The sequence below is a fragment of the Hypanus sabinus genome, chromosome 11 (assembly GCF_030144855.1).
Source record: "Hypanus sabinus isolate sHypSab1 chromosome 11, sHypSab1.hap1, whole genome shotgun sequence".
Taxonomy (NCBI): Eukaryota; Metazoa; Chordata; class Chondrichthyes; order Myliobatiformes; family Dasyatidae; genus Hypanus; species Hypanus sabinus.
In genome coordinates this window covers 87,584,374-87,605,129 of record NC_082716.1, presented here as the reverse complement: position 1 = coordinate 87,605,129, position 20,756 = coordinate 87,584,374, and the positions used below count along the sequence as shown (strand labels likewise).

The 20,756-nt window shown below is 42.8% G+C and overlaps 1 protein-coding gene across 1 annotated transcript in view; it reads left to right on the top strand.

The window, feature by feature from the left end:
- The window catches only part of si:ch211-267e7.3 (ADAMTS-like protein 2), a 196,333-nt gene that overhangs the window by 45,938 nt on the left and 129,639 nt on the right, over nt 1-20,756 (top strand). The window contains exon 3 of the mRNA XM_059983535.1: nt 3,937-4,085. Within this exon, the coding sequence (XP_059839518.1) occupies nt 3,937-4,085 (149 nt within the window). The remainder of the gene's footprint in view (nt 1-3,936; nt 4,086-20,756) is intronic.

Sequence of the window (20,756 nt, the reverse complement as noted above, 5' to 3'; positions counted from 1 at the left end):
CATCTTTAGGGAGCAGTGTCTCAGAAAGGCAATGTCCATTATTAAAGACCTCCAGCACCCAGGGCATGCCCTTTTCTCACTGTTACCATCAGGTAGAAGATACAGAAGCCTGAAGGTACACACTCAGCAATTCAGGAACAGCTTCTTCCCCTCTGCTATCTGATTCCTAAATGGACTTTGGAACTTTGGACACTACCTCACTTTTTTGGATATACAGTGTTTCTGTTTTTGCACATTTTAAAATAATCTATTCAATATACGTAATTGATTTACTTGTTTATTTATTATTATTTTTTTCTCTCTCTCTCTCTGCTAGCTTATGTACAGTATTGCGTTGAACTGCTGCTGCTAAGTTAGCAAATTTCACGTCATGTGCCGGTGATGATATACCTGATTCTGATTCATTGGGTTACTTGGTAACAGGCTAGAAGTAATAAAGAAAAAAATACTGTACTTACTTCAGTTGCATAGCATTATTTGTGACCTTGGTATGTGAAAGCCAGTCACTACTGTTTTGGTGGAAATGGAGCTGCCAATTTATTTACAAAAAGATTAATTAAAAGCAGAGAAATAAATTAAACATTGGTTGGACCAGTCGTAAACTGGGGGACCACTTTGTTGAGCATCTCCGCTCCATCTGCCAAAAGTGGAACTTCCCAGTGGCCAAACGTTTTAACTCCGATTCCCATTCCCATTCCAACATGTTGGTCCGTGGCCTCCTTTTGTCCCAAGATGAGGCCACCCTTGGAGAGCAGGAGTAATACCTCATATTCCGTCTGGGTAGCCTCCAACCTGATGGCATGAATATCAATTTCTCCTTCCGGTAAAATATTTGTCCTTCTCTGTCCTTCTTCTTCTATTTCCCACTCAGGCTTCATCCCTCTCCTCACCTGCCTATCTGCTATCTGCCCCTCCCGGGTTCCCCGCTCCTCACCTGCCTATCTGCCCCCCCCCCGCCCCCAGTTTCCCTCCTCTTCTCACCTGTCTATCTACTCCCCTGGGTCCCTCCTCCTTTCACCTGCCTATCTGCTCCTCCTGGGTTCCTCCTCCTGCCTATCTGCTCCCCCTGGGTTCCTCCTCCTTTCACCTGCCTATCTGCTCCCCCTGGGTTCCCTCATCCTTTCCTTTCTCCAATGGTCCATTCTCCTCTTCTATCAGATTCCTTCCTCTCCATCCCTTTCCCACCCACCTGGCTTCACCTATCACCTTCTAGCTATCCTCCTTCCCCTTCCTCACCTTTTTATTCTGGCATTTTACCCCTTCCTTTCCAGTCCCGAAGAAGGGTCTCCAGCATTTTGTGTGTGTTGCTTAAAATAAATAGCTGGGTAGTTGTGTTGTTGGGTCTTGTCCCAAAATGTCAACAATTACTTTGTCTCCATAGATGACAGTGCTGCTCAGCCTGCTGAGTTCTTTCATCAGTTCAATTACTGAGCCAGAGAACTCTGTTTAAATGATGTTGGTGGAGGGATGGATATTGCATGGGATACCAGGAAATTTTTTTGTTTCAGACACAACTTACAAGGGGCTAAGCATGATTTCTGCTTCATGCCTTACCTGAAGAACTACATTTGCAGCAATGCAGCAGCCTCTCAGTACTGTGCGGACTGTTTTCCTTTGCCTTTGAGTGGGGTTCAAGCTCAAGACCTGTTTGCTTTGGTGAATATAGTATCCAGTGGGTAAGGACTGACACAGTATCATGGGACAGATACATATGAGGAAATTCATTCAAACCCCCCTTTAGGAAACCAACACTGTTCCCTCAACCCATCAACACTATATTGCCTCATTACATTCAGTTATTTCTTAAATCATTTTGGAGTTGTTCCACCTCTGTACCTGGAATTCCATGCATTAGTCACTCTGTGTTAAGAACCTCCTTTGTGGTCCCGTGTGGTCTTGTTCAGTGGTCATTTGTTTAATCACACATTTATACTGGAAGCTTACCCAGATGGCCATTGTCCAAGTATATGCTTGATCAACAAAGTGCTGTAATTCCACAGAACTTCCATTTTCTTGCTCCAATACTGGCAGGCTGGCCTAACAGCACACATCTCCAACAACCTCCAGCATGTAATGGGCTGACACCTGATGTCATCTGATTTGACATTCTGAGTATGGATTTTACAGAGCATGTAGGAGAGTTTGGCTGCTAAAGTTTACATGCCCTATTACAGTTGGGTTTACCACATCTTCACTCACATTATGACAAGGTATGAGGTTCACTTCCTCCGAAGAAGCCAGGAGCTAAACTTGATGCCTTTGCAGTCTGTAGTCTCAACAGCACGATATTTAAACCACACTGTGTATGGCATCAAGGTCATTGCCCTACTTTCCCTAGAAAAAACAAGAGACTGCTGATGCTGAAATCTGGAGTCACACATAAAATGCTGGAGGAACTCAGTGACTCAGGTAGCATCTATGGAGGGGGAATGGGTAGCAGATGTTTTGGGTCAAGACCATTTCCTCCGTTGATGGTGTCTGAGCTGTCAAGGCGTTCCAGCACACAATGTATTCCTATAACTCCCTCTCATATTTTGAGAAATGAGACCAGGTTTTGGCTCTAAGATGCAAGCAACTCTCAGGGTAATGTTACTACTATAAGGATGCTGAAATACAACTTTTAGAACTTTCAATTTTCTCTAGCAATCTTGAATAAAATGTTTTTCAGCACCCTGATCCAACAAAACACAGCACAGGAAAAATCCATTCTCCGCTTTGGGAAATTGATCCTCTTTGATGCCTCATTTAGGCAAATTGTCCAATTAAAGTTATGCTACTCTATGGGATTATGTAGATACTTGAAAGAGATTCAATTTGTAACCACAAGCTGCCTCCAGGTGTTCTTAAAACTAATAAAGTACTTTCTAAAGCATAGACATTTACAATGAAGCAACACACCAAGATCCCACAATCAGCAATAAGATAATGTGTGTTTTTTTTGTGATGTAGGTTGACTGGTAATTAATTATTGGGTGGGATACCAGATTTCTCTTCAGCATATGAGGGACTTTCACATCTGCATTACTTGGGAGAAAATTCTTTAACATTTTTCACATAAACAGAACTAGTGCCACAGAAAGAGACCAAATCTCTACCAGCAAGACAGCACCACCGACCAGGCAGACAGAGCTCCTTCAGTGCCGGGATGACCTAGAATTTGAGCTCAGATCTCGGACTAAAGGGGAATTATGCCCAGCGGCTGGTCTCACAGGAAATAAAAGGATGGTTTAAAAAAACACTTGCTGTGCTATTTTAGATAATACTTCTACCAGAAAGAGTGGCCTGCTTTCACTTTTAGACTGCTTGAGAACCTGTACTTCTCGAGTTTAGTTTAAAGAAGGTGCATTAAGGATCCCTCTGTGTGCATGCTGTGGGGGGGGGGGGGGGGAGGGTGTGCAGGACTGGAGGAGGGGCGGGCAGTTTAAAAGAGGTGCCATGTGGTTTTCATTTCTGCTCGCTTTGATTTACCAGGTTGTCTCCTAACATGAAAAAAGAGATTTGTCTATTCTCTTTAACGTATCACATTAAAGAGGAAACGCTTCCTCTTTTAACCTGCTGCGCAAACTTCAAAGGCAGTCAGCGTGGAGGTGGCTGCTGGTCCCAACCCCTTGTGACTTGCCGCCACTGGCGAGAAACCGGCAGGATGATTGCTCGCTCAGGTCGACCGCTCTCTTCCTGACGCCAGTCTGCCCTCCTCTCTTATGTCGCTTTGGGGGTAAGAGAGAAGGGGTGGGGGCGAAAATGAACTTTCAAAAGAATATGCAGTGATACAAAGCTTGCTTGGAGCCTGGGAGGAGAAGGATGGGTATCTTTCCCTTTCAGCTGGGGTCTTGCACTTACACTGTTTGTCTAGCTTGTCAATCAGGGTAAATGGAACGATCTGCTCTCTTCGCTTGCACCCACAGGTTGTAAAGTCATTAATTGCTCTCCATCCAGGTTTCATCAAGCTCTCCCTTCATGTGTTCCTCCTGCAGTTCTGCTGGAGAATGGCTGCCAGGGTTTGGACTCAGAGCTACAGGTCTGCAGCGCTTTTCACCTATTCCGTGTTTTTCCTTCTGTGGCGTGCCGAAACTCATGGCAATCTGGTAAGTTTGAGCTCTCCTTATTCCGAGACACTCTTGAGCTTTGGTGCTTTTTGAAAAAAAATCCCTTCTCCCGCTGCAACATTATTAAGTCTGATTTCACAGGAGGACAGCACACAGACAGAAGCTGTTCTCACGTGTGTGTATGAGCGAAGTGGTGAGAAATAATTTGTATCTTGGTTTGCATCTCGCAGTTTTTTTGAGTTTCAGAAATATTTTCAAAGGAAATTTTCGAAATCAATTTGTTCTGCGCCTGGTTTTATTTTTAAACGGCATGCATTGTTTTATGTTTTTTCAGATTTGCAGAGTGTGAAAGAGAGAGCACTTTTTGGCAAAAAACTATTTGAAACATTTTAGTAAGCTTATAAATCAAACTATCCACTATAAACTGTTGGATATATATATAGTGTGTGTTTTTTTGGACAGCAGAGTCTTTCTATACGGTTGCCCAGTCAAACTGAACCTCCCCTATCCTCATGCATCCTCGCACCGAAGTTTGTAAATGTAGGTTTATTTAACCTTGCTGTTTCCAAATGTAGACTCTCATCACACACAGCTGTAGCTTTCCGTCTTTTTAAAAAATATCTCCCCCCCCCCTCCACTTTCAGTCGCTCAATTTTATTTTCCCTCAACCTTTTCATCAATCAATGATATTGGGGCTCGCACTTTTAATGGTGTTTGCACGAGCTGGGAACCTGCATTTAAGAGATGGTAGAGAAAATTAAATAATTGGGTTGAAGATATTTTAAATTTAAATCTGAAGAGAAGACAACATTGAATTTTTAACGTTAGGAGGAGCTGATGAGGTGAAAGGCTTTATTTCGTTAAAGGTCAGATGAAAGAGAAATGAACGCAGTCGTGGCTGGGAGCAGGGCAGTGTATTGAGGCTGGGGAGGGCACTCTGCAGCCACCTTCATGCTTGTCTAGACGAGCAGAGGCGCGTTAAAGTTGCCTCAAACGTGAGGCCTTTCATGTACCCCCTGGTTCGGCTGTGTTAAAACTCCGGCACATCACGTGGGTTTTGTTTTGTCTCTCTCTCCTTCTCCCACCCCCACCACCCCCCGCTCTTTAGTTTCAACCCCGAGGGTAGAAGGGAGAAGCTATTAAGGGAAAGGGGGTGGGGAAGGGGAGTGTGTGTGTTTGATGCAATCGATTGTAGCGAAAGAATTTGAGACTACTGAAACTGCAAGAGACTAAATTGCTGACGGTTTGCAGAAACAAAATTGGATGTCATTAACTCCACCGATTAGCTAACTGTTTCCCCAAGGAAAGGAAAACAGATTATTTGCTGTGGTTTATTTTGATATTCTGAGGGTTGTTCTCCCAAGCACAGCGCACGGGGATCCGGAACACTTGGCTTCACCGTCACCACCCCACCTCCCCCGGACGGAGAGTCCCGATATAAATATGCGATGGGAGCGCAGCGGGACACCGCTGCTACAATTACTCACCCCTGTTAGCGGGAGGGACGCAAATGCACTGGCGCATGCTCCTGAGAGAGGCACCTGAATTTACATGGCGCCTTTTTCCGACATTCCCCACCCCCATGACACTTGGTATATTTTTGTAAAAAGTGTGTTGTTGTGCGCTTTTAGAAACGTGGCAGCCCATTTTGCACGGAACAGATGCGAAAGTGACCGATTCATCTGTTGCTGCTGGAGAGGGCAGATGTATTCTGGAGGTCGGGAGCTGCCTGCTCCTTCACGTCACCTGAAGGGGCAGACAGGGCCTCTGTTACATTTCCTCCGACAGAAGACGCCTTCCAGCGTGCAACCGCCCCTCCCTTTTCTAACCTGGACTGAGTGCCAGCCGGGTATCTGTGCCTGGAGTTGGGCATGAATCCAAAATCCGCTGTCTCAAAGGTGAGAGTGCTGAGCCACAAGTGAAATCCGAGTAATTAACAGGGTAAACCTTTTCCACAAAAAATAACTGCAGTGATTTCCCCTTCTCCTGCCCTCACACGTGGTGTCTGGGTATGGGAGGCACAAGCATCTTGGAAGTGTCTTAATGTAGCCAGCCAGTCTTCCTGCTAATAGCACAGACCATGATTCACATTGGCCTGAAATTATTGTTTTTGCAAGGTAGAACTGAGGGAAGAAAATAAATAAACTCTCAACTCAAAAGGTGCATTAGAGCAAGTGTATGACTGGCCAAAGGAACTTAGACACAAGAAACTGCAGATGCTAGAATATAAAGCAACAAATAATCTGAAGACTTGCACCACAGCAAGATACCCATGAAGGAATGCTGCTGACTGCACATTCTAGGTTACAGGAATATGTGCTGAAACTTGGTGCAGCTAGTGTGAAACTTGTTGGAGAAGGACTACAGTCCGGCCTTTCTGCTTTTGCACATGGTGGGTAAGCCCCTGAAACATTGACCTATCCAGATAGATCTGTTCATTCATGCAGAATATAGTGTTGGCCCTCCATTGGTCGGGATCTACGATGAATGTTGTGACCTAGCTGTCGAAGTTGCTACGCAAGCCAGGGTAGTATGATATGGAGAGCAAGATGTTGCCCGTGTAGCAGATTCGCCCTCTTCACGCAGCTGATGAATTCAAAGGAATGGCAGAGACTGCTACAGTTTTGCACCAGCAGTGTTGTAGGAGTTGCTGGTCAGTGTTGAACTCAACAGGACTGCCTTTTCCTCTGGGTTTACCTCCATACCATCCCCCATGAGTGGGTATGGCTGCAAGGCAGCAGAGGTTTGAAATCAGAGTTTCCCTTCTAGATGAGCTGCTAACCATGGCTGTCGAGCTCCATCTGCCCAGATGATAGGGTTACAGTTAGAGAATAAGTGTAGGCAGGCAAATTGCGAGGGCTAAAGATAAGGTAGACTGAGAAATCGGGAGTTCATTTTTATGATTCAAGAAGCCAGTTTAAGAGTCTTATAACAATGGCATAGAAGCTGTCCTAGAGCCTGGTGGTTCATGTTTTTGAATTTCTGTATCTTCTGCCCAATGGGAGAGGGGTGAAGGGAGAATGACTGGAGTGGGAGGGGTCTCTGTTGGCTGTTTTCGTGAGGCAAAGTTGGGAAGTGTAGACAGTTAATGGAGGGGAGACTGTGTGATGGACTGGGCTACGATTACAACCCTCTCCAATTTATTGTGATCTTATGCAGGTTAGTTGCCAAACCAAGCAGTAATGGACCTGGATAGGGTGCTTTCCATGTTGCATCTGTAAAGTTTGGTGAGGGTATAACTATTTAGAATGGATATAGGGCTACAGACTCGTACAGAAAGATGGTCATGATAGAAACTTCGTCTGGGGATAGGATGATTCATTTGATTTGCCAGATAAGCAAGTGTAGCTCATCAGAGGCTGATTATTGTGTGCATGCTGCCGAACTCATGTCTGTCTATATCCTTACCAAAGTTGCACTATTGCAAATGGGATTATTTTCCCTTTCTCCTTTCTGGATAATGACAACAATGATTTATGGGGTTCTCAGCCCAACTCGTAGTGGAAAAAGTCAGTGAAGAGCTTGGGCATTGCCTTCAACTGTTTGTTTAGAAGATGACCCTGTCTTGGGTTACTACCACACAAACAATATAGTAAAGATGCTTCATACAGTCTCGCTTGCAATCCATAGATAGTAATACAGGGGAATCCAGTTGATTTCCTTTCCCCTCTCATCTACATTTGCATTAATAGATTCCTTGCAGGGATTGTCTATACTTTTGCATGGGAAAGAACTCCTCTGAGTCTTGTTTTCCACCCCTAACAATTGTTAATTATTTTGCATGTACTAATATACCTACTTTTATTAAACAAAAAAAAACAATTCTGGTGTAACTTGGCAGCTTAAGCAGCATTTGTGGAGTCAAAGCATGTAAGTTGATGTGGGTTGAGACCCAGGATCAGGATTGATAGAGAAGAGGAAACATTGGCAGCAAGTTGCAGTACACACAAGGGTTGGGAACAGGAAAAAAGTCAGCAGGTAATCAGGAACTAGACAGGGAGGAGATGATGGGCAGGTGGATCCAGCTGGGGGAGAGGATGAAAAGGATGATCAAAGAGAGATGATTAGATGAACAGGTGAATGTGTGTGGGAGGGAAACACTGCGGTGTAGATGATCTGAAATTGGAAAGTTCAAAGTAAATTTATTGACAAAGTTCACGTAGGTATGTTACCATGCGGTTAATTTCCTTGTGAGCATTTACAGGAAAAATGAAATACAATAGAATTTTACAGAAAATTATTCATAAACACTGACAAAACAAGCAATGCACAAAAGAAGAGAAATTAAAAATAAAAATAATGCTGACAACATGAGTTCTTGAAAGGACTCTTTCAATCTTTAAATGTTCACACTATTGAGTTGTATGAAACTGAAGGAGAATATGAAATACTGCTCTTCCAAATTGTATTTGGCCTCTCCTTAGCAAAGAAGGCTGAGGGCAAACAGATTGGTGTGCAAGTGGGAGGAAGCTTGAGATGTCTGCTGCGGACAGAGCACGAATGCTCCACAAAGCTGTCACCTGGTTTGCAGTTGGTTTCACTAATTTAGAGAAGATCTCATTGTGAACAGCAAGCATTGAGATCAGGTTGGAGGAAGTGCATGTAATTCTCTCTCTCTTGGAGGGCTATTTAGGTCCCTGCATGCTGGCGAGAGACATGGTGATGTGAAAGGTTCCTTTAGTTATGGGGGAATTTGAATGGATGGGAATGCGTAGGTAGCGAGTGATGAGTAGATGGGAGTCTTGAAAAGAGTGATCCTTGTGGACAGCAGGAAGTGGGGAAGAGGGGAAGATGTGACGTGATGGGATCGCCTTTGAGCTCATGGGAATGGTGGAGGAGGATGCGTTGGATGCAGATGCTGGTGGAGTGAAGAGTGAGGACCGAACTCTATTGCTGTTCTGTCTGGGGACGGAGGCAGTGATTAGAACAGACATTGCGGGGATAGGAAGAAACACATGAGAGCTTTGTTGTGGTCTAAACTGCAGCAGGGGGAAATCAGAATGGTTTCCTTAAGGAGGAATCTTGCTTGGCAAACTTGAAGAAATTCTTTGTGGAAATATCAGGAAGAATAGATAAAGGTGAGTCAGTGAATGTTGTTGACTTGGATTCTCAGAAGCCTTTTGATAAGGTGATGCACATGAGCCTGCTAAACAAGATGAGAGCCCATGCTACTACAGGAAAATACTAGCATGGATAGAAGATTGACTGACAGAAAGCAAAGAATAGGAATATAAGGTGTCTTTTCTGGTTGGCTGCTGTTGAATGGTGATGTTCTACAGTGGTTGGTGTTGGGACCACTTCTTTTCACATTATATGTCAATGATTTGGATGACTGAATTGATGGCATTTTGGCTAATTTTGTGGACAATACAAAGATAGGTGAAGGGCAAGTAGTGTTGAGGAAGCAGAGAGTCTGCAAAAGGACTTAGATTAGAGAATGGGCAAAGAAGTGGAGATGGAATATAGTGAGGGGAGTTTACACTTGGGTAGAAGGAATAAAGGTATAGACTATTTTCTAAATGGAGAGAAAATTCAGAAATTAGAGGTGCAAGGGGACTTGGGAGTCCTCGTGCAGTATTCCTTTAAGGTTAACTTGCAGGTTGAGTCAGTAGAGGACTAGAACATAAACAAGGATGTAATAAGGCATTGGTTAGACCACACTTGGAGCATTATAGTAATTTTGGAACCCTTATCTAAGAAAGGATGTATCATCATCAACGCTGTTCTCACTGGCATCTCTTCAGTTTCGTACACACCTGTCCTTAACCCGTCCTCCTGCCACCACACTAGGGTAGAATTCCTCTTGTCCTCATCTACCACCCTTCCAGCCTCTGCGTCCAGCATGTAATTCTCCATAACCCACCATCTCCAATGGGATCCCACCACCAAGCATATCTTTCCCTTCTCTCTCTCCCCCCCCCCCCCCCCACCACTTCCTGCAGGGACTACACGACTTCCTTATCTAGTCGTTCCCTCCCCACTGATCTCCCTCCTGGTACTTGTATTTGCAAGTGGAACAAATGCCACACCTGCCCCTACACCTCTTCCCTCAGTACCATTCAAGGCCCCAAACAGTCCTTCCAGGTGAGTCGACACTTTACCGGAGTCTGTTGGGGTCATCTACCGTATCCAGTGCTCCTGGTCTGACCTCCTATAAGTGTGACCCAACATAGAGTGGGAGATCCCTTTGTTGAGCACCTATGTTCCATCTGCCAGAAGAAGTGAGATCTCCCATTAGTCATCCATTTCAATTTTTCTTCCCATTCCCATTCTGACATGTCAGTCCATGTCCTCCTCTACTGCTGTGATGAGGTCACACTCGGGTTGGAGGAACTGCACCTTGTATTCCATCTGGGGAGCCTCCAACCTAATGGCGTGAACATCAATTTCTCAAACTTCTGGTAATGCTCTGCCCCCCCCCCCCCTTACCATTCCCCATTCCCATTTCTCTCCTTCACCTTATCTCCTTACCTGTCCATCACCTCCCTCAGGTGGTCCTCCTTTCCTTTCTTTCATGGTCTTCTATCAGATTCTCCCTTCTCCAGCCCTTCGTCTCTTTCACCAATCAACTTCCCAGCCTTTTACTTCATACCCTCCCCTTCTCCCAGTTTCACCTATCACCTGCCACCTTAGACTACTTCCTCCCCTCACCTCACCTTCTTAGTCTGATGTCTCTAACTTTCCAGTCCTGATGAAGGGTCTTGACCTGATATGTTGACTGCTACTCTTTTACATAGATACGGTGTGGCTGCTGAGTTTCTCCATCATTTTTGTGCTGGCATTGGAGAGGCTAAGTGGCCATTCATGAGAATGATTCTGTGAATGAAAGGGCTAACGTATGAGGAACATTTGATGGTTCTAGGCCTGTACTCTTGAGTTTAGAAGAATGAGGGGAGGTCGCATTGAAAACTATTGAATATTGAAAGGCCTAGATACAGTGGATGTGGAGAAGATGTTTCTTGTAATGGGAGCGGCTAGGATCAGAGGGTGCATCTGATGCATCAGAACAGAAGAACATCCCTTTAGAGCAGAAGCAAGGAATTTCGTAGGCAGATGGTGGTGAATTTATTGCCACAGACGGCTGTGGAGATAAGTGATTAAGTTTATTAAGGTGAATGGGGATAGGTTCTTGATTAGTACGGGCATCAAAGGTTATGGAGAGAAGGCAGGAGAATGTGGTTGAGAGGGATAATAAATCACCATGATGGAATCGCAGAGCAGACTTGATGAGCTGAATGGCCTAATTCTCCTATGTCTGATGGTCTTGTAGTCTAACATGGAGGATTCAATCTGGCAAAGGAGCACATTACTCTAACAGGAGATGGGGGAGGGCAGTGAAGCTGCTTCATGTAATGTGTTGCCAATGTGGTGAACTCTGGCTAATGTTGTATCGTCTGATCTTGTGGGCAAAATTGCAGTATATTAAAGGACAAAGTGATGGCAGGCACAGATGCGCAGTCCTGATGTAAAAATACGAAGGAAGAACAAGTTTTTGGAAGTTGCAGAACTTTCAAAAGGGGCTGGTTACATTGCTGCCTGTGTGGTCCACAGGATGCCTGGTATCTATCCTGTTCCGTGGAACACTAGGTTATAAGCTTGCTGAGGGAAGGACCAACTCCACTTTGTAGATTAATGTGTGTCTTGCTCTTCCATTCCTGGAGGCTGGTTTTGGATGCCATCTTGATGGTTAAAAGACCTGCAGAATGGTTCTTTTGCATGGGTAGTCAGTGTTTACCAATTGGATTGGCAAACGTATCTCTTCGTGATGGTGGGCTTGAATAAGGGTGGTGGGGGCAGTGTTCTTATAAGTCCAACAGAGTGAAAATGTGTTCCTGTCTGGCCAAACTTATCAGTTGCCCTCACAGAAGGCAAACATGCTGATTGCTCCTGGGGTCAAACCAAGGCATTCCAAGAACTTGTGTGAGAAAGTTATTCTCCCGAATCATGAGTGTTTGGAACTCTGTTCCTCAAATGGCAATATAAGCACACTCTTTGAATATTTTTAATGTGTGGTTAGATGGATCATTGATAAGTAAAGGAGGGTGAAAGGGTATTGTGAATAGAGGAAGAGGTTACAATCAAATCTGCCATGATTCCATTAGCTATGGTACAGGTTTGAGAGATTGAGTGGCCAACTACTGATTCAGATGTTTATAAGATTTTCATCATAACCTTGCTGTTCCTTGAGACATCTGATGTTGTCTCATTACAAACCCTGCCTCTATCTCTAATACTCAGAATCAAGGCATTTATTAATCAGTCTTGAAAGCTCTTTCTTTCTTTTTGCAATATTTTTATTCAGAAGAAAAAAAAACAAGATTTACAGAGTGCAACACATAGATACATCTCAACATAATATTCATATATTGTAATAAAATTGATCAAAATGTTATAGCATAACACATAGTATACCACTCTGTAATCAAAAATTTAAAGATAAGTCATACATCATAAAAGAATTATAAAAAAAACAACCCCCTACCAACTACCAAAGAAAAAAGCTGATGGACGATAATGGATAATTAGAAAAAAAACATATTCTCTTAAGAAGAGAAGATAAAAATATACATAAAAGTCTGTGCACTGTTAAACTTTATAAATTGGAAAAGTGATTTAGCAAAGATCCCCAGATATCAAAGATTGTTTCGAATTTAAGACTGAGCAGCGAATCTTTTCTAAATTTAAATAAAACATAATATCACGTAGCCATTGAAGATGTGTAGGAGTAGATTCCTTCCATTTAAGCAAGATTGCTCTTCTTGCTAAAAGAGAGGTAAAAACTAAAACCTGTAGGTTAGGAGTATTTAAAATTATATCTTCATTTGCAATAATACCAAACAAGGCAGTAAGGGGATTTGGGTCAAATTGGACCCTAAAAAGTTGTGAGAAGGTATGAAATACTTCCCGCCAAAACTTTTCAATTTTAGGGCAAAACCAAAACATATTAATTAAAGAGGCATCAGCAGAGTTGCATTTATTACAAAGTGGAGAAACATTCGGGTAAAAACTGGACAGCTTCTGTTTAGAAATGTAAGCTCTATGAACCACTTTAAATTGTAGAAGAGAATGACGAGCACAGAAGGATGATTTATTAACCCGTTTAAGAATTTTATTCCATCTATCATCAGAAATCTGACAATTTAGGTCATCCTCCCAAGCTTTTATTTTATATCTTAAAAAGTCTTGTCTAGAATCAATCAACAAGTTATAGATAGGTAATAGAACCATTAACAACAGGTTTTAAATTTAAAAGATCATCCAGTAAATTTTTCAGGAGCTATAGGAAAAGTAGTTAATTGGAAATGTAGGAAATCTCTAATTTGAAGGTATCTGTAAAAATGTATTTGGGAGTGCAAATTTATTTGACAATTGGTCAAATGAAGCAAGAGATCCTGAGATAAACAGGTCCCAAAAACACTTAATACCTAATTCATTCCAATCTTTAAAGACTTTCAGTCATGGAAGGGATAAACAAAATAATTAAGGAGAATGGGAGATGATAATGAAAAATTCACTAAACCAAAAAATTTCCTAAATTGAGCCCAAATCCTTAAAGTTTGCTTAACAATTATGTTATCTGTTATTTTATTTGCTGAAATAGAAGAGTATGATCCAAGAAGAGGGACAATAGAGGATTTTTTTTACAGAATTAACTTCTAAGGAGACCCATGATGGGCAATCTTTACGATAAATATGATAGGACCAGAAAGTAATATTCCTCTATTGACAGCCCAATAGTAAAACCTAAAATTGGGTAGGGCTAATCCACCAATCTCTTTATTTCTTTGTAGGTAAACTTTACTTAAACGAGCTTGTTTATTATTCCAAATATAAGATTTTAAAATTGAATCTAAAGAATCAAAGTAGGTCTTAGGAATAAAAATAGGTAAGGCCTGAAAAAGATATAAAAATTTAGGAAGAATCTTCATTTTAATTGAATTAATTCGGCTAATTGGGGATAAAGAAAGAGGGGACCATTTAGAAAGTGTCTTTTTTCACATAATTCAATAAGGGGTTTAAGTTTTCTTTAAATAAATTCTTGAAGCTTTTAGTAATTGTTACACCTAGATATGTAAATTGACTTGTAACAACTTGGAACGGAAATTTGGCATTTGATGACATTAGGTCATTTAAAGGAAATGGCTCACTTTTACCTCAAACCTGCCTGGTCAGGTAGACCTATTGTCTCAGCCTGCTCCTGCCCCACTGAACTCATTTCTGCATACCTTGACACACTGTCTTATCTCCCCTTGTTCAATCTCTTCCCACCTATGTTCGTGACACTTCTCATGCTTTGAATTTTTTCAATGATTTTAAGTTCTCTGGCCCCCACTGCCTTATTTTCACCATGGACGTCCAGTCCCTATATAACTCCATCCCCCACCGAGATGGTCTCGAAGCTCTTCGCTTTTTTTTTGGATTCCAGACCTAACCAATTCCCCTCTACCACCACTCTCCTCCATCTAGCGGAATTAGTTCTTACTCTCAATAATTTCTCCTTTGGCTCCTCCCACTTCCTCCAAACCAAAGGTGTAGCCATGGGCACCCGTATGGGTCCCAGTTATGCCTGCCTTTTTGTTGGCTTTGTGGAACAGTCCATGTTCCAAGTCTATACCGGTATCCATCCCCCTCTTTTCCTTCGCTACATTGATGACTGCATTGGCGCACGCATGCTGAGCTTGTCAATTTCATTAACTTTGCCTCCAACTTTCACCCTGCCCTCAAATTTACCTGGTCCATTTCCAACACCTCCTTCCCCATCTCTGGAGACAGCCTATCTACTGATATCTACTATAAGCCTACAGACTCTCACAGCTACCTGGATAATTCCTCTTCCCACCCTGTCTTTTGCAAAAAGGCTATCCCCTTCTCATAATTCCTCCGTCTCCACCGCATCTGCTCTCAGGATGAGGCTTTTCATTCCAGGACGAAGGAGATGTCTTCCATTTTTAAACAAAGGGGCTTCTCTTCTTTCACCATCAACTCTGCTCTCAAGCGCATCTCTCCCATTTCCCGCACATCTGCCCTCACCCCATCCACCCGCCACCCCACTCGGGATAGGGTTCCCCTTGTCCTTACCTACCACCCCACCAGCCTCCAGGTCCAACGTATAATTCTCCGTAACTTCCGCCACCTCCAATGGGATCCCACTACCAAACACATTTTTCCCTCCCCCCCCCCCTTCTGCTTTTCGTAGGGTTTGCTCCCTACGCGACTCACTTGTCCACTCGTTCCCCCCCCCCTCCATCCCTTCCCACCGATCTCCCTCCTGGCACTTATCCTTGTAAACGGAACAAGTGCTACACCTGCCCTTACACTTCCTCCCTCACCACCATTCAGGGCCCCAGACAGTCCTTCCAGGTGAGGCAACACTTCACCTGTGAGTCGGCTGGTGTGGTATACTGTGTCTGGTGCTCCCGGTGTGGCCTTTTATATATTGGTGAGACCCGACGCAGACTAGGAGACTGTTTCGCTGAACACCTACGCTCGGTCCGCCAGAAAAAGCAGGATCTCCCAGTGGCCACACATTTTAATTCCACGTCCCATTCCCATTCTGATATGTCTATCCATGGCCTCCTCTACTGTCAAGATGAAGCCACACTCAGGTTGGAGGAACAACACCTTGTATATCGGCTGGGTAGCCTCCAACCTGATGGCATGAACATTGACTTCTCTAACTTCCCCTGTTAATGCCCCTCCTCCCCTTCTTACCCAATCCCTGACATATTTAGTTGTTTGCTTGTTCTCCATCTCCCTCTGGTGCTTCCCCCCCCCCCTTTCTTTCTCCTGAGGCCTCCCGTCCCATGATCCTTTCCCTTCTCCAGCTCTGTATCACTTTCGCCAATCACCTTTCCAGCTGTTAGATTCATCCCACCCCCTCTGGTCTTCTATCATTTCGCATTTCCCCCTCCCCCCACTACTTTCAAATCTCTTACTATCTTTCCTTTCGGTTAGTCCTGATGAAGGGTCTCGGCCCGAAACGTTGACAGTGCTTCTCCCTACAGATGCTGCCTGGCCTGCTGTGTTCCACCAGCATTTTGTGTGTGTTGTTGTTAGCTCACTTTTATGTAGGTTCAGCTTATATCTTGAAAAAGAACTAAACTGGGAAGTTAAAGAAAGAACCAAAGGTAAAGAAGTTTCTGTGTTAGAGATAAAAAGTAAAATATCATCAGTGTATAATGAAATTTTATGAGCCATACCTTCCCTTAGTATACCAGAAATGTCCTTAGATTCTCGAAATGCTATTGCTAAGGGTTCTATAGCTAAAGCAAAAAGTAAAGGACAAAGAGGGCAACCTTGTCTTGTTCCCCGCTGTAATTTAAAGGGCTTAGAAATTTTGGAGTTAGTAATAACCTGAGCGGTAGGAGACAAGTAAATTAATTTAACCCAACAAATAAAATTAGGCCCAAAATTAAACTTTTCTAAGGTCTTAAAAAGATATTTCCACTCAATCCTATCGAAGGCTTTTTCTGCATCTAAGGATTTTTTTGGTATATTAAAATGTGAATAATGATTTTTAATAAATCTTCTTTGGTCATGTGATATAATAGATGGTAAAATATTTTCAAGTCTTCAAGCTAAGATGTGGGATAAAAGTTTTGCATCAACATTTAATAAAGAAATTGGTCTGTATGAAGAAAATTCAGCTGGATTTTTATTTTTTTTTAAGAATAAGAGAAATAAAAGCTTCATAAAAAGATTGAGGGAGTTTACCTGATTTAAAGGACTCTGATAAAACAGAGGATAAATAAGGTGTAAGTAACGTAGTGAAAACTCTAAATGTCCTGCAGCATCCACAGTCTTTTGGGGTAAGGTCTCTTAAATTATGCTCCCTTGTGTTGGATTGGTCCATTAGAGAAAATAGTCTGTCTATCTTGGTAATAGCAGCAGCTGCAGAAAGGAGGTCAGGAAGATCACTGGGGATACCAGTCACCCCAACCATAAACGCTTTCAGCTGCTTCTGCCTGGCAAACGCTATTACAGCATTAAGCCAGGACCAACAGGGTATGGGACAGTTTCTTTTAACAAACCATTAGGCTTTTGAATTCACATGTCTGTACATTGCAACTGAAAAATAATGCAAAGATTTTTACTCCCTCATGTGGGATGGGTGTAAGATATAAATAAATTCTAAACAAAGTAAACATCAAATCTGTAGCGCACTGAATCTTTCATCCACTCTTTCAATGATTGGAAAGATTCTACGTAAATTTCCCTGGATTCTTCTCACGGTTGTGTATGTGCTCTATGCCACTTGTTTTGATTAGTCTGAAGGATGTGAAATGGTGGTCAGTCTCTGGTAATCTTGACCACCATTCACAATACAGAAAATCTGTTGTAATCTGAAGAAAGATTCTATGACATTTTCTTCTCCTGACTGCGGGACCCATCAGCGGCACTGCTGGAAACCACCATGAAAGATGGACTGCTTGGGGGGTGGAGGGAAGAGATAAAAACTGGAGTGGAATTGCTTTAGATGACAAATTCAGCAGCTTCAGTACCAAACATGGACATTTGATTTATTCACAACACTAATCTGGATAACATTTAGAATTTTGGGTTACTAACACAGTCCAAGGATTAGCAGAATTGTATTATTAGTTGGCATTGTAAATCCCAAATGTTTTCTTCATTGTGGTGTGGTAAACAAGTGAGAATTTATGCTATAAAACTCAGTTCTGCTGGTGATTTTTGTCTAGTGATCTTTACCCCCATCTCCCTTTTTAAAACCATGGCCAGTATTTCTTATAACTCAGTAAAATCTAATATTCAAGGCAAAGGAGTTGGGGTACTGTGAATACAGTTGATATCTGTAATGTATTTTCCTCAGGATTTGCTTTCAGTGTTGCACAAGTGAATCCTTAATTCATAGAACCATATCCAGGAGGATTTTCTGCAGAATTCCACCACAGAAGCAGGCCATTCAGCCCAACAATTCTGTGCATATTCATGTACTACTTGGCTTTTTTCCTAATCCCCACATAACTTGAAGTACCTGTACTTAAATAGCTTCTCCTTCATGTGCCTTGTTAAACCCCTGTGGTAGTAAATTTCACACCTTAACTAAGCTGCCCTATAGTGCATTTTTGGACTGGATTAATAATTGAAGAGCTTTCTGTTTTGTTCGGGTTTCATGAATAAGATTGTTTGTCCAAAGCACTGTGGTCTTCCTTGCTCAGGCCAAGTCTGCTTCTGGGATTAGATGTTTTCTGTTCATGAGATCTTCACTGATACATGGTTTCCACCCAAAATTTCAATGTTTCCTTTCCCCTCTCACCGCTGAGTTCCTCCTGCAGGTTGTTTGTTGCTTCAGATTCTAGCTCCTGATGTTTCTTGTGTCTCTGCTGTTTCTCTACGACTCTGTGATTCCCTACCCCAAAATATTTTGGGGAATATGCACAACTTGCAGTAGGTACCTTGAAGTGTTGGTGGAACTTCTCCAGTTCTATCCCTGGAGAAGTTCCTCTGGGAGATGAACAACTGTCCTCTATGAGGCCACTATGTTTGTATGCCTGACATCAACCTCCTGAGACAAGGTCGCTGTTTCAGAAATCCGGTTTGGCAAGTGATGAGAGAGGGAGCAGGAACACAGAGCAAATGCTTCAAGGACATCCTCAAAGTGTCCTTGAACTTTCCAAGGAAGGTCAAGCTAAAAGAGAAGGTGAGCACTTAGATTTAGAGCATGTCCAAAGGTAAGCAGATACCAAATGAAAGGGGTATACAGCAGTGCAAATCACCTGGTTGACCCCCAGCTACTCCATCTGTGATGGGGGCTGTTGACTTCACAGCAGACTCAACAGCCACCCCAGCTCTGATGGAAATCAAGTATCTACCTTTCATTCTCTCTTTTCCCACCACACACCAGCTGGGCAGAAGATACAAAGGCTTGAGACAAGTATCACCAGGCTTGTTGTGTTTTAAGACTTGTGAATGGACCTCTTGTATGGTAAAGATGAGCTCCTGATATCTTGTTCTACTTTATCATAATCTTTTAGACCTTATTTGACTAAGTTCACTGAGCTTTCTCTATAAATTACTACAATGCTTCGCAATCTGCTATGGTTTTCCTTCTGTACCACTTGGATGTGCTTATGTGTGGAATGATTGGTACGGATAGCATGAGAATGACCACTCTTCGCTGTATCTCTACATGAGACAATATTAAACCTATCCCGAACTTGGAAGGACCAGGAAAGAAACATGACCAATCTTAGTCAATGTAATTCACCTTGCATACTAAGGATCATCCCAGGCCTTTTATTTGTTTCGTTCCATTAGGATGTTACCTGTGCTATCTATAAAACTACTGAGGACTTTCAGCTTCAGCAAAACAACAAGTAGCACAAACAAGTGCAGAAGTTTAAGTTTAACTGGTTTTGGACAGGCATGTTTTGATGCCTGTGCTTTACCCTTGATCAAATACAGGAAGCCCCTAGGAGGTTATACCAGGCTTGCATTCCTGCAAACTGTTCATAAGCTGAAGAGGATCACAGAAACATCTGTGATGGGGAGAGCAAACAGGAGAAGGAAAAGTGGCTCCCAGCTGGTCTCCCGGATCTGCTTGGGTCAATGCAGCCCTTGATTGTTGCAGCTTGGGGTATTTGTGGGGGGGGGGGGGAGTAGAGTGGGAGAAAATTCACACACAAATGCTTCTTTCCCACCTGACAGAAGTAGACTGCAGCCCTGTAGCCATCAGCAAGTTCAACCCAATTCATCCTAGTAGTGTCGCAAATGCATGTTCATATTTGCAGTTGTTCACAAGTCAGATGTTCGTGACCTGGGAAGGGCCTCAAATGCTATGCTTAGCAAAGGTTTACCATGTCTCTGCTCCCCTACCCACTGTCAAGTCGCATTTCTCAGTTCGATGAGTGAGTGATTTTTATGCGCTGGCTGAATGCCTAGTTGGTGTGGTCTTTCATTGATCCTATTATGGTTACTGAATTTATTGAGTATGCTTGCAAGAAAATGAATCTCAGGGTGACATATACAGTGCCAATAAAGAGTATTCACCCCCTCTCCCCCCCCCCCCCCCCCCCCGAAGCTTTCCTGTTTTGTTTTATAACATTGAATCACAGTGAATATAATTTGGCCTTTTTGACACTGATCAACAGAAAAAGACTTTTTCATGTTAAAGTGAAAACAGATCTCTACAAAGTGATCTAAATTAATTAAAAAAATATGAAACACAAAACATTTGACTGCATAAGTATTCATCCCCTTCAAGTCAGTAGATGCACCTTTGGCAGCAAATGTAGCTCGAATCTGTGTGGACAGGTCTCTATCAGCTTTGCACATCTGAACACTGCAATTTTTCCCCTTTCTTCTTTACAAAACTACTCAAGCTGTATCAGATTGCATGGGGATCGTAAGAGAACAGCCCTTTTCAAGTCCAGCCACAAATTCTCAATTGGATTGAGGCCTGGACTCTGACTTGGCCACTCCAGGATATTGGCTTTGCGATTTTTAAGCTATTCCTGTGTAGCTTCGGCTTTATGCTTGGGGTCATTGTCCTGCTGGAAAACAAATCTTCTCCCAAGTCGCGGTTCTCTTGCAGACTGCATCAGGTTTTCCTCCAGGATTTCTCTGTATTTTGCTGCAGTGAAACATCCCCACAGAAATGCCAAACATAGCATTTCGTCCGATTGGGGGGGGGGGGGGGAAGCTCAATTTTAGTTTCATCAGACCATAGAACCTTCTTCCAGCTGACCA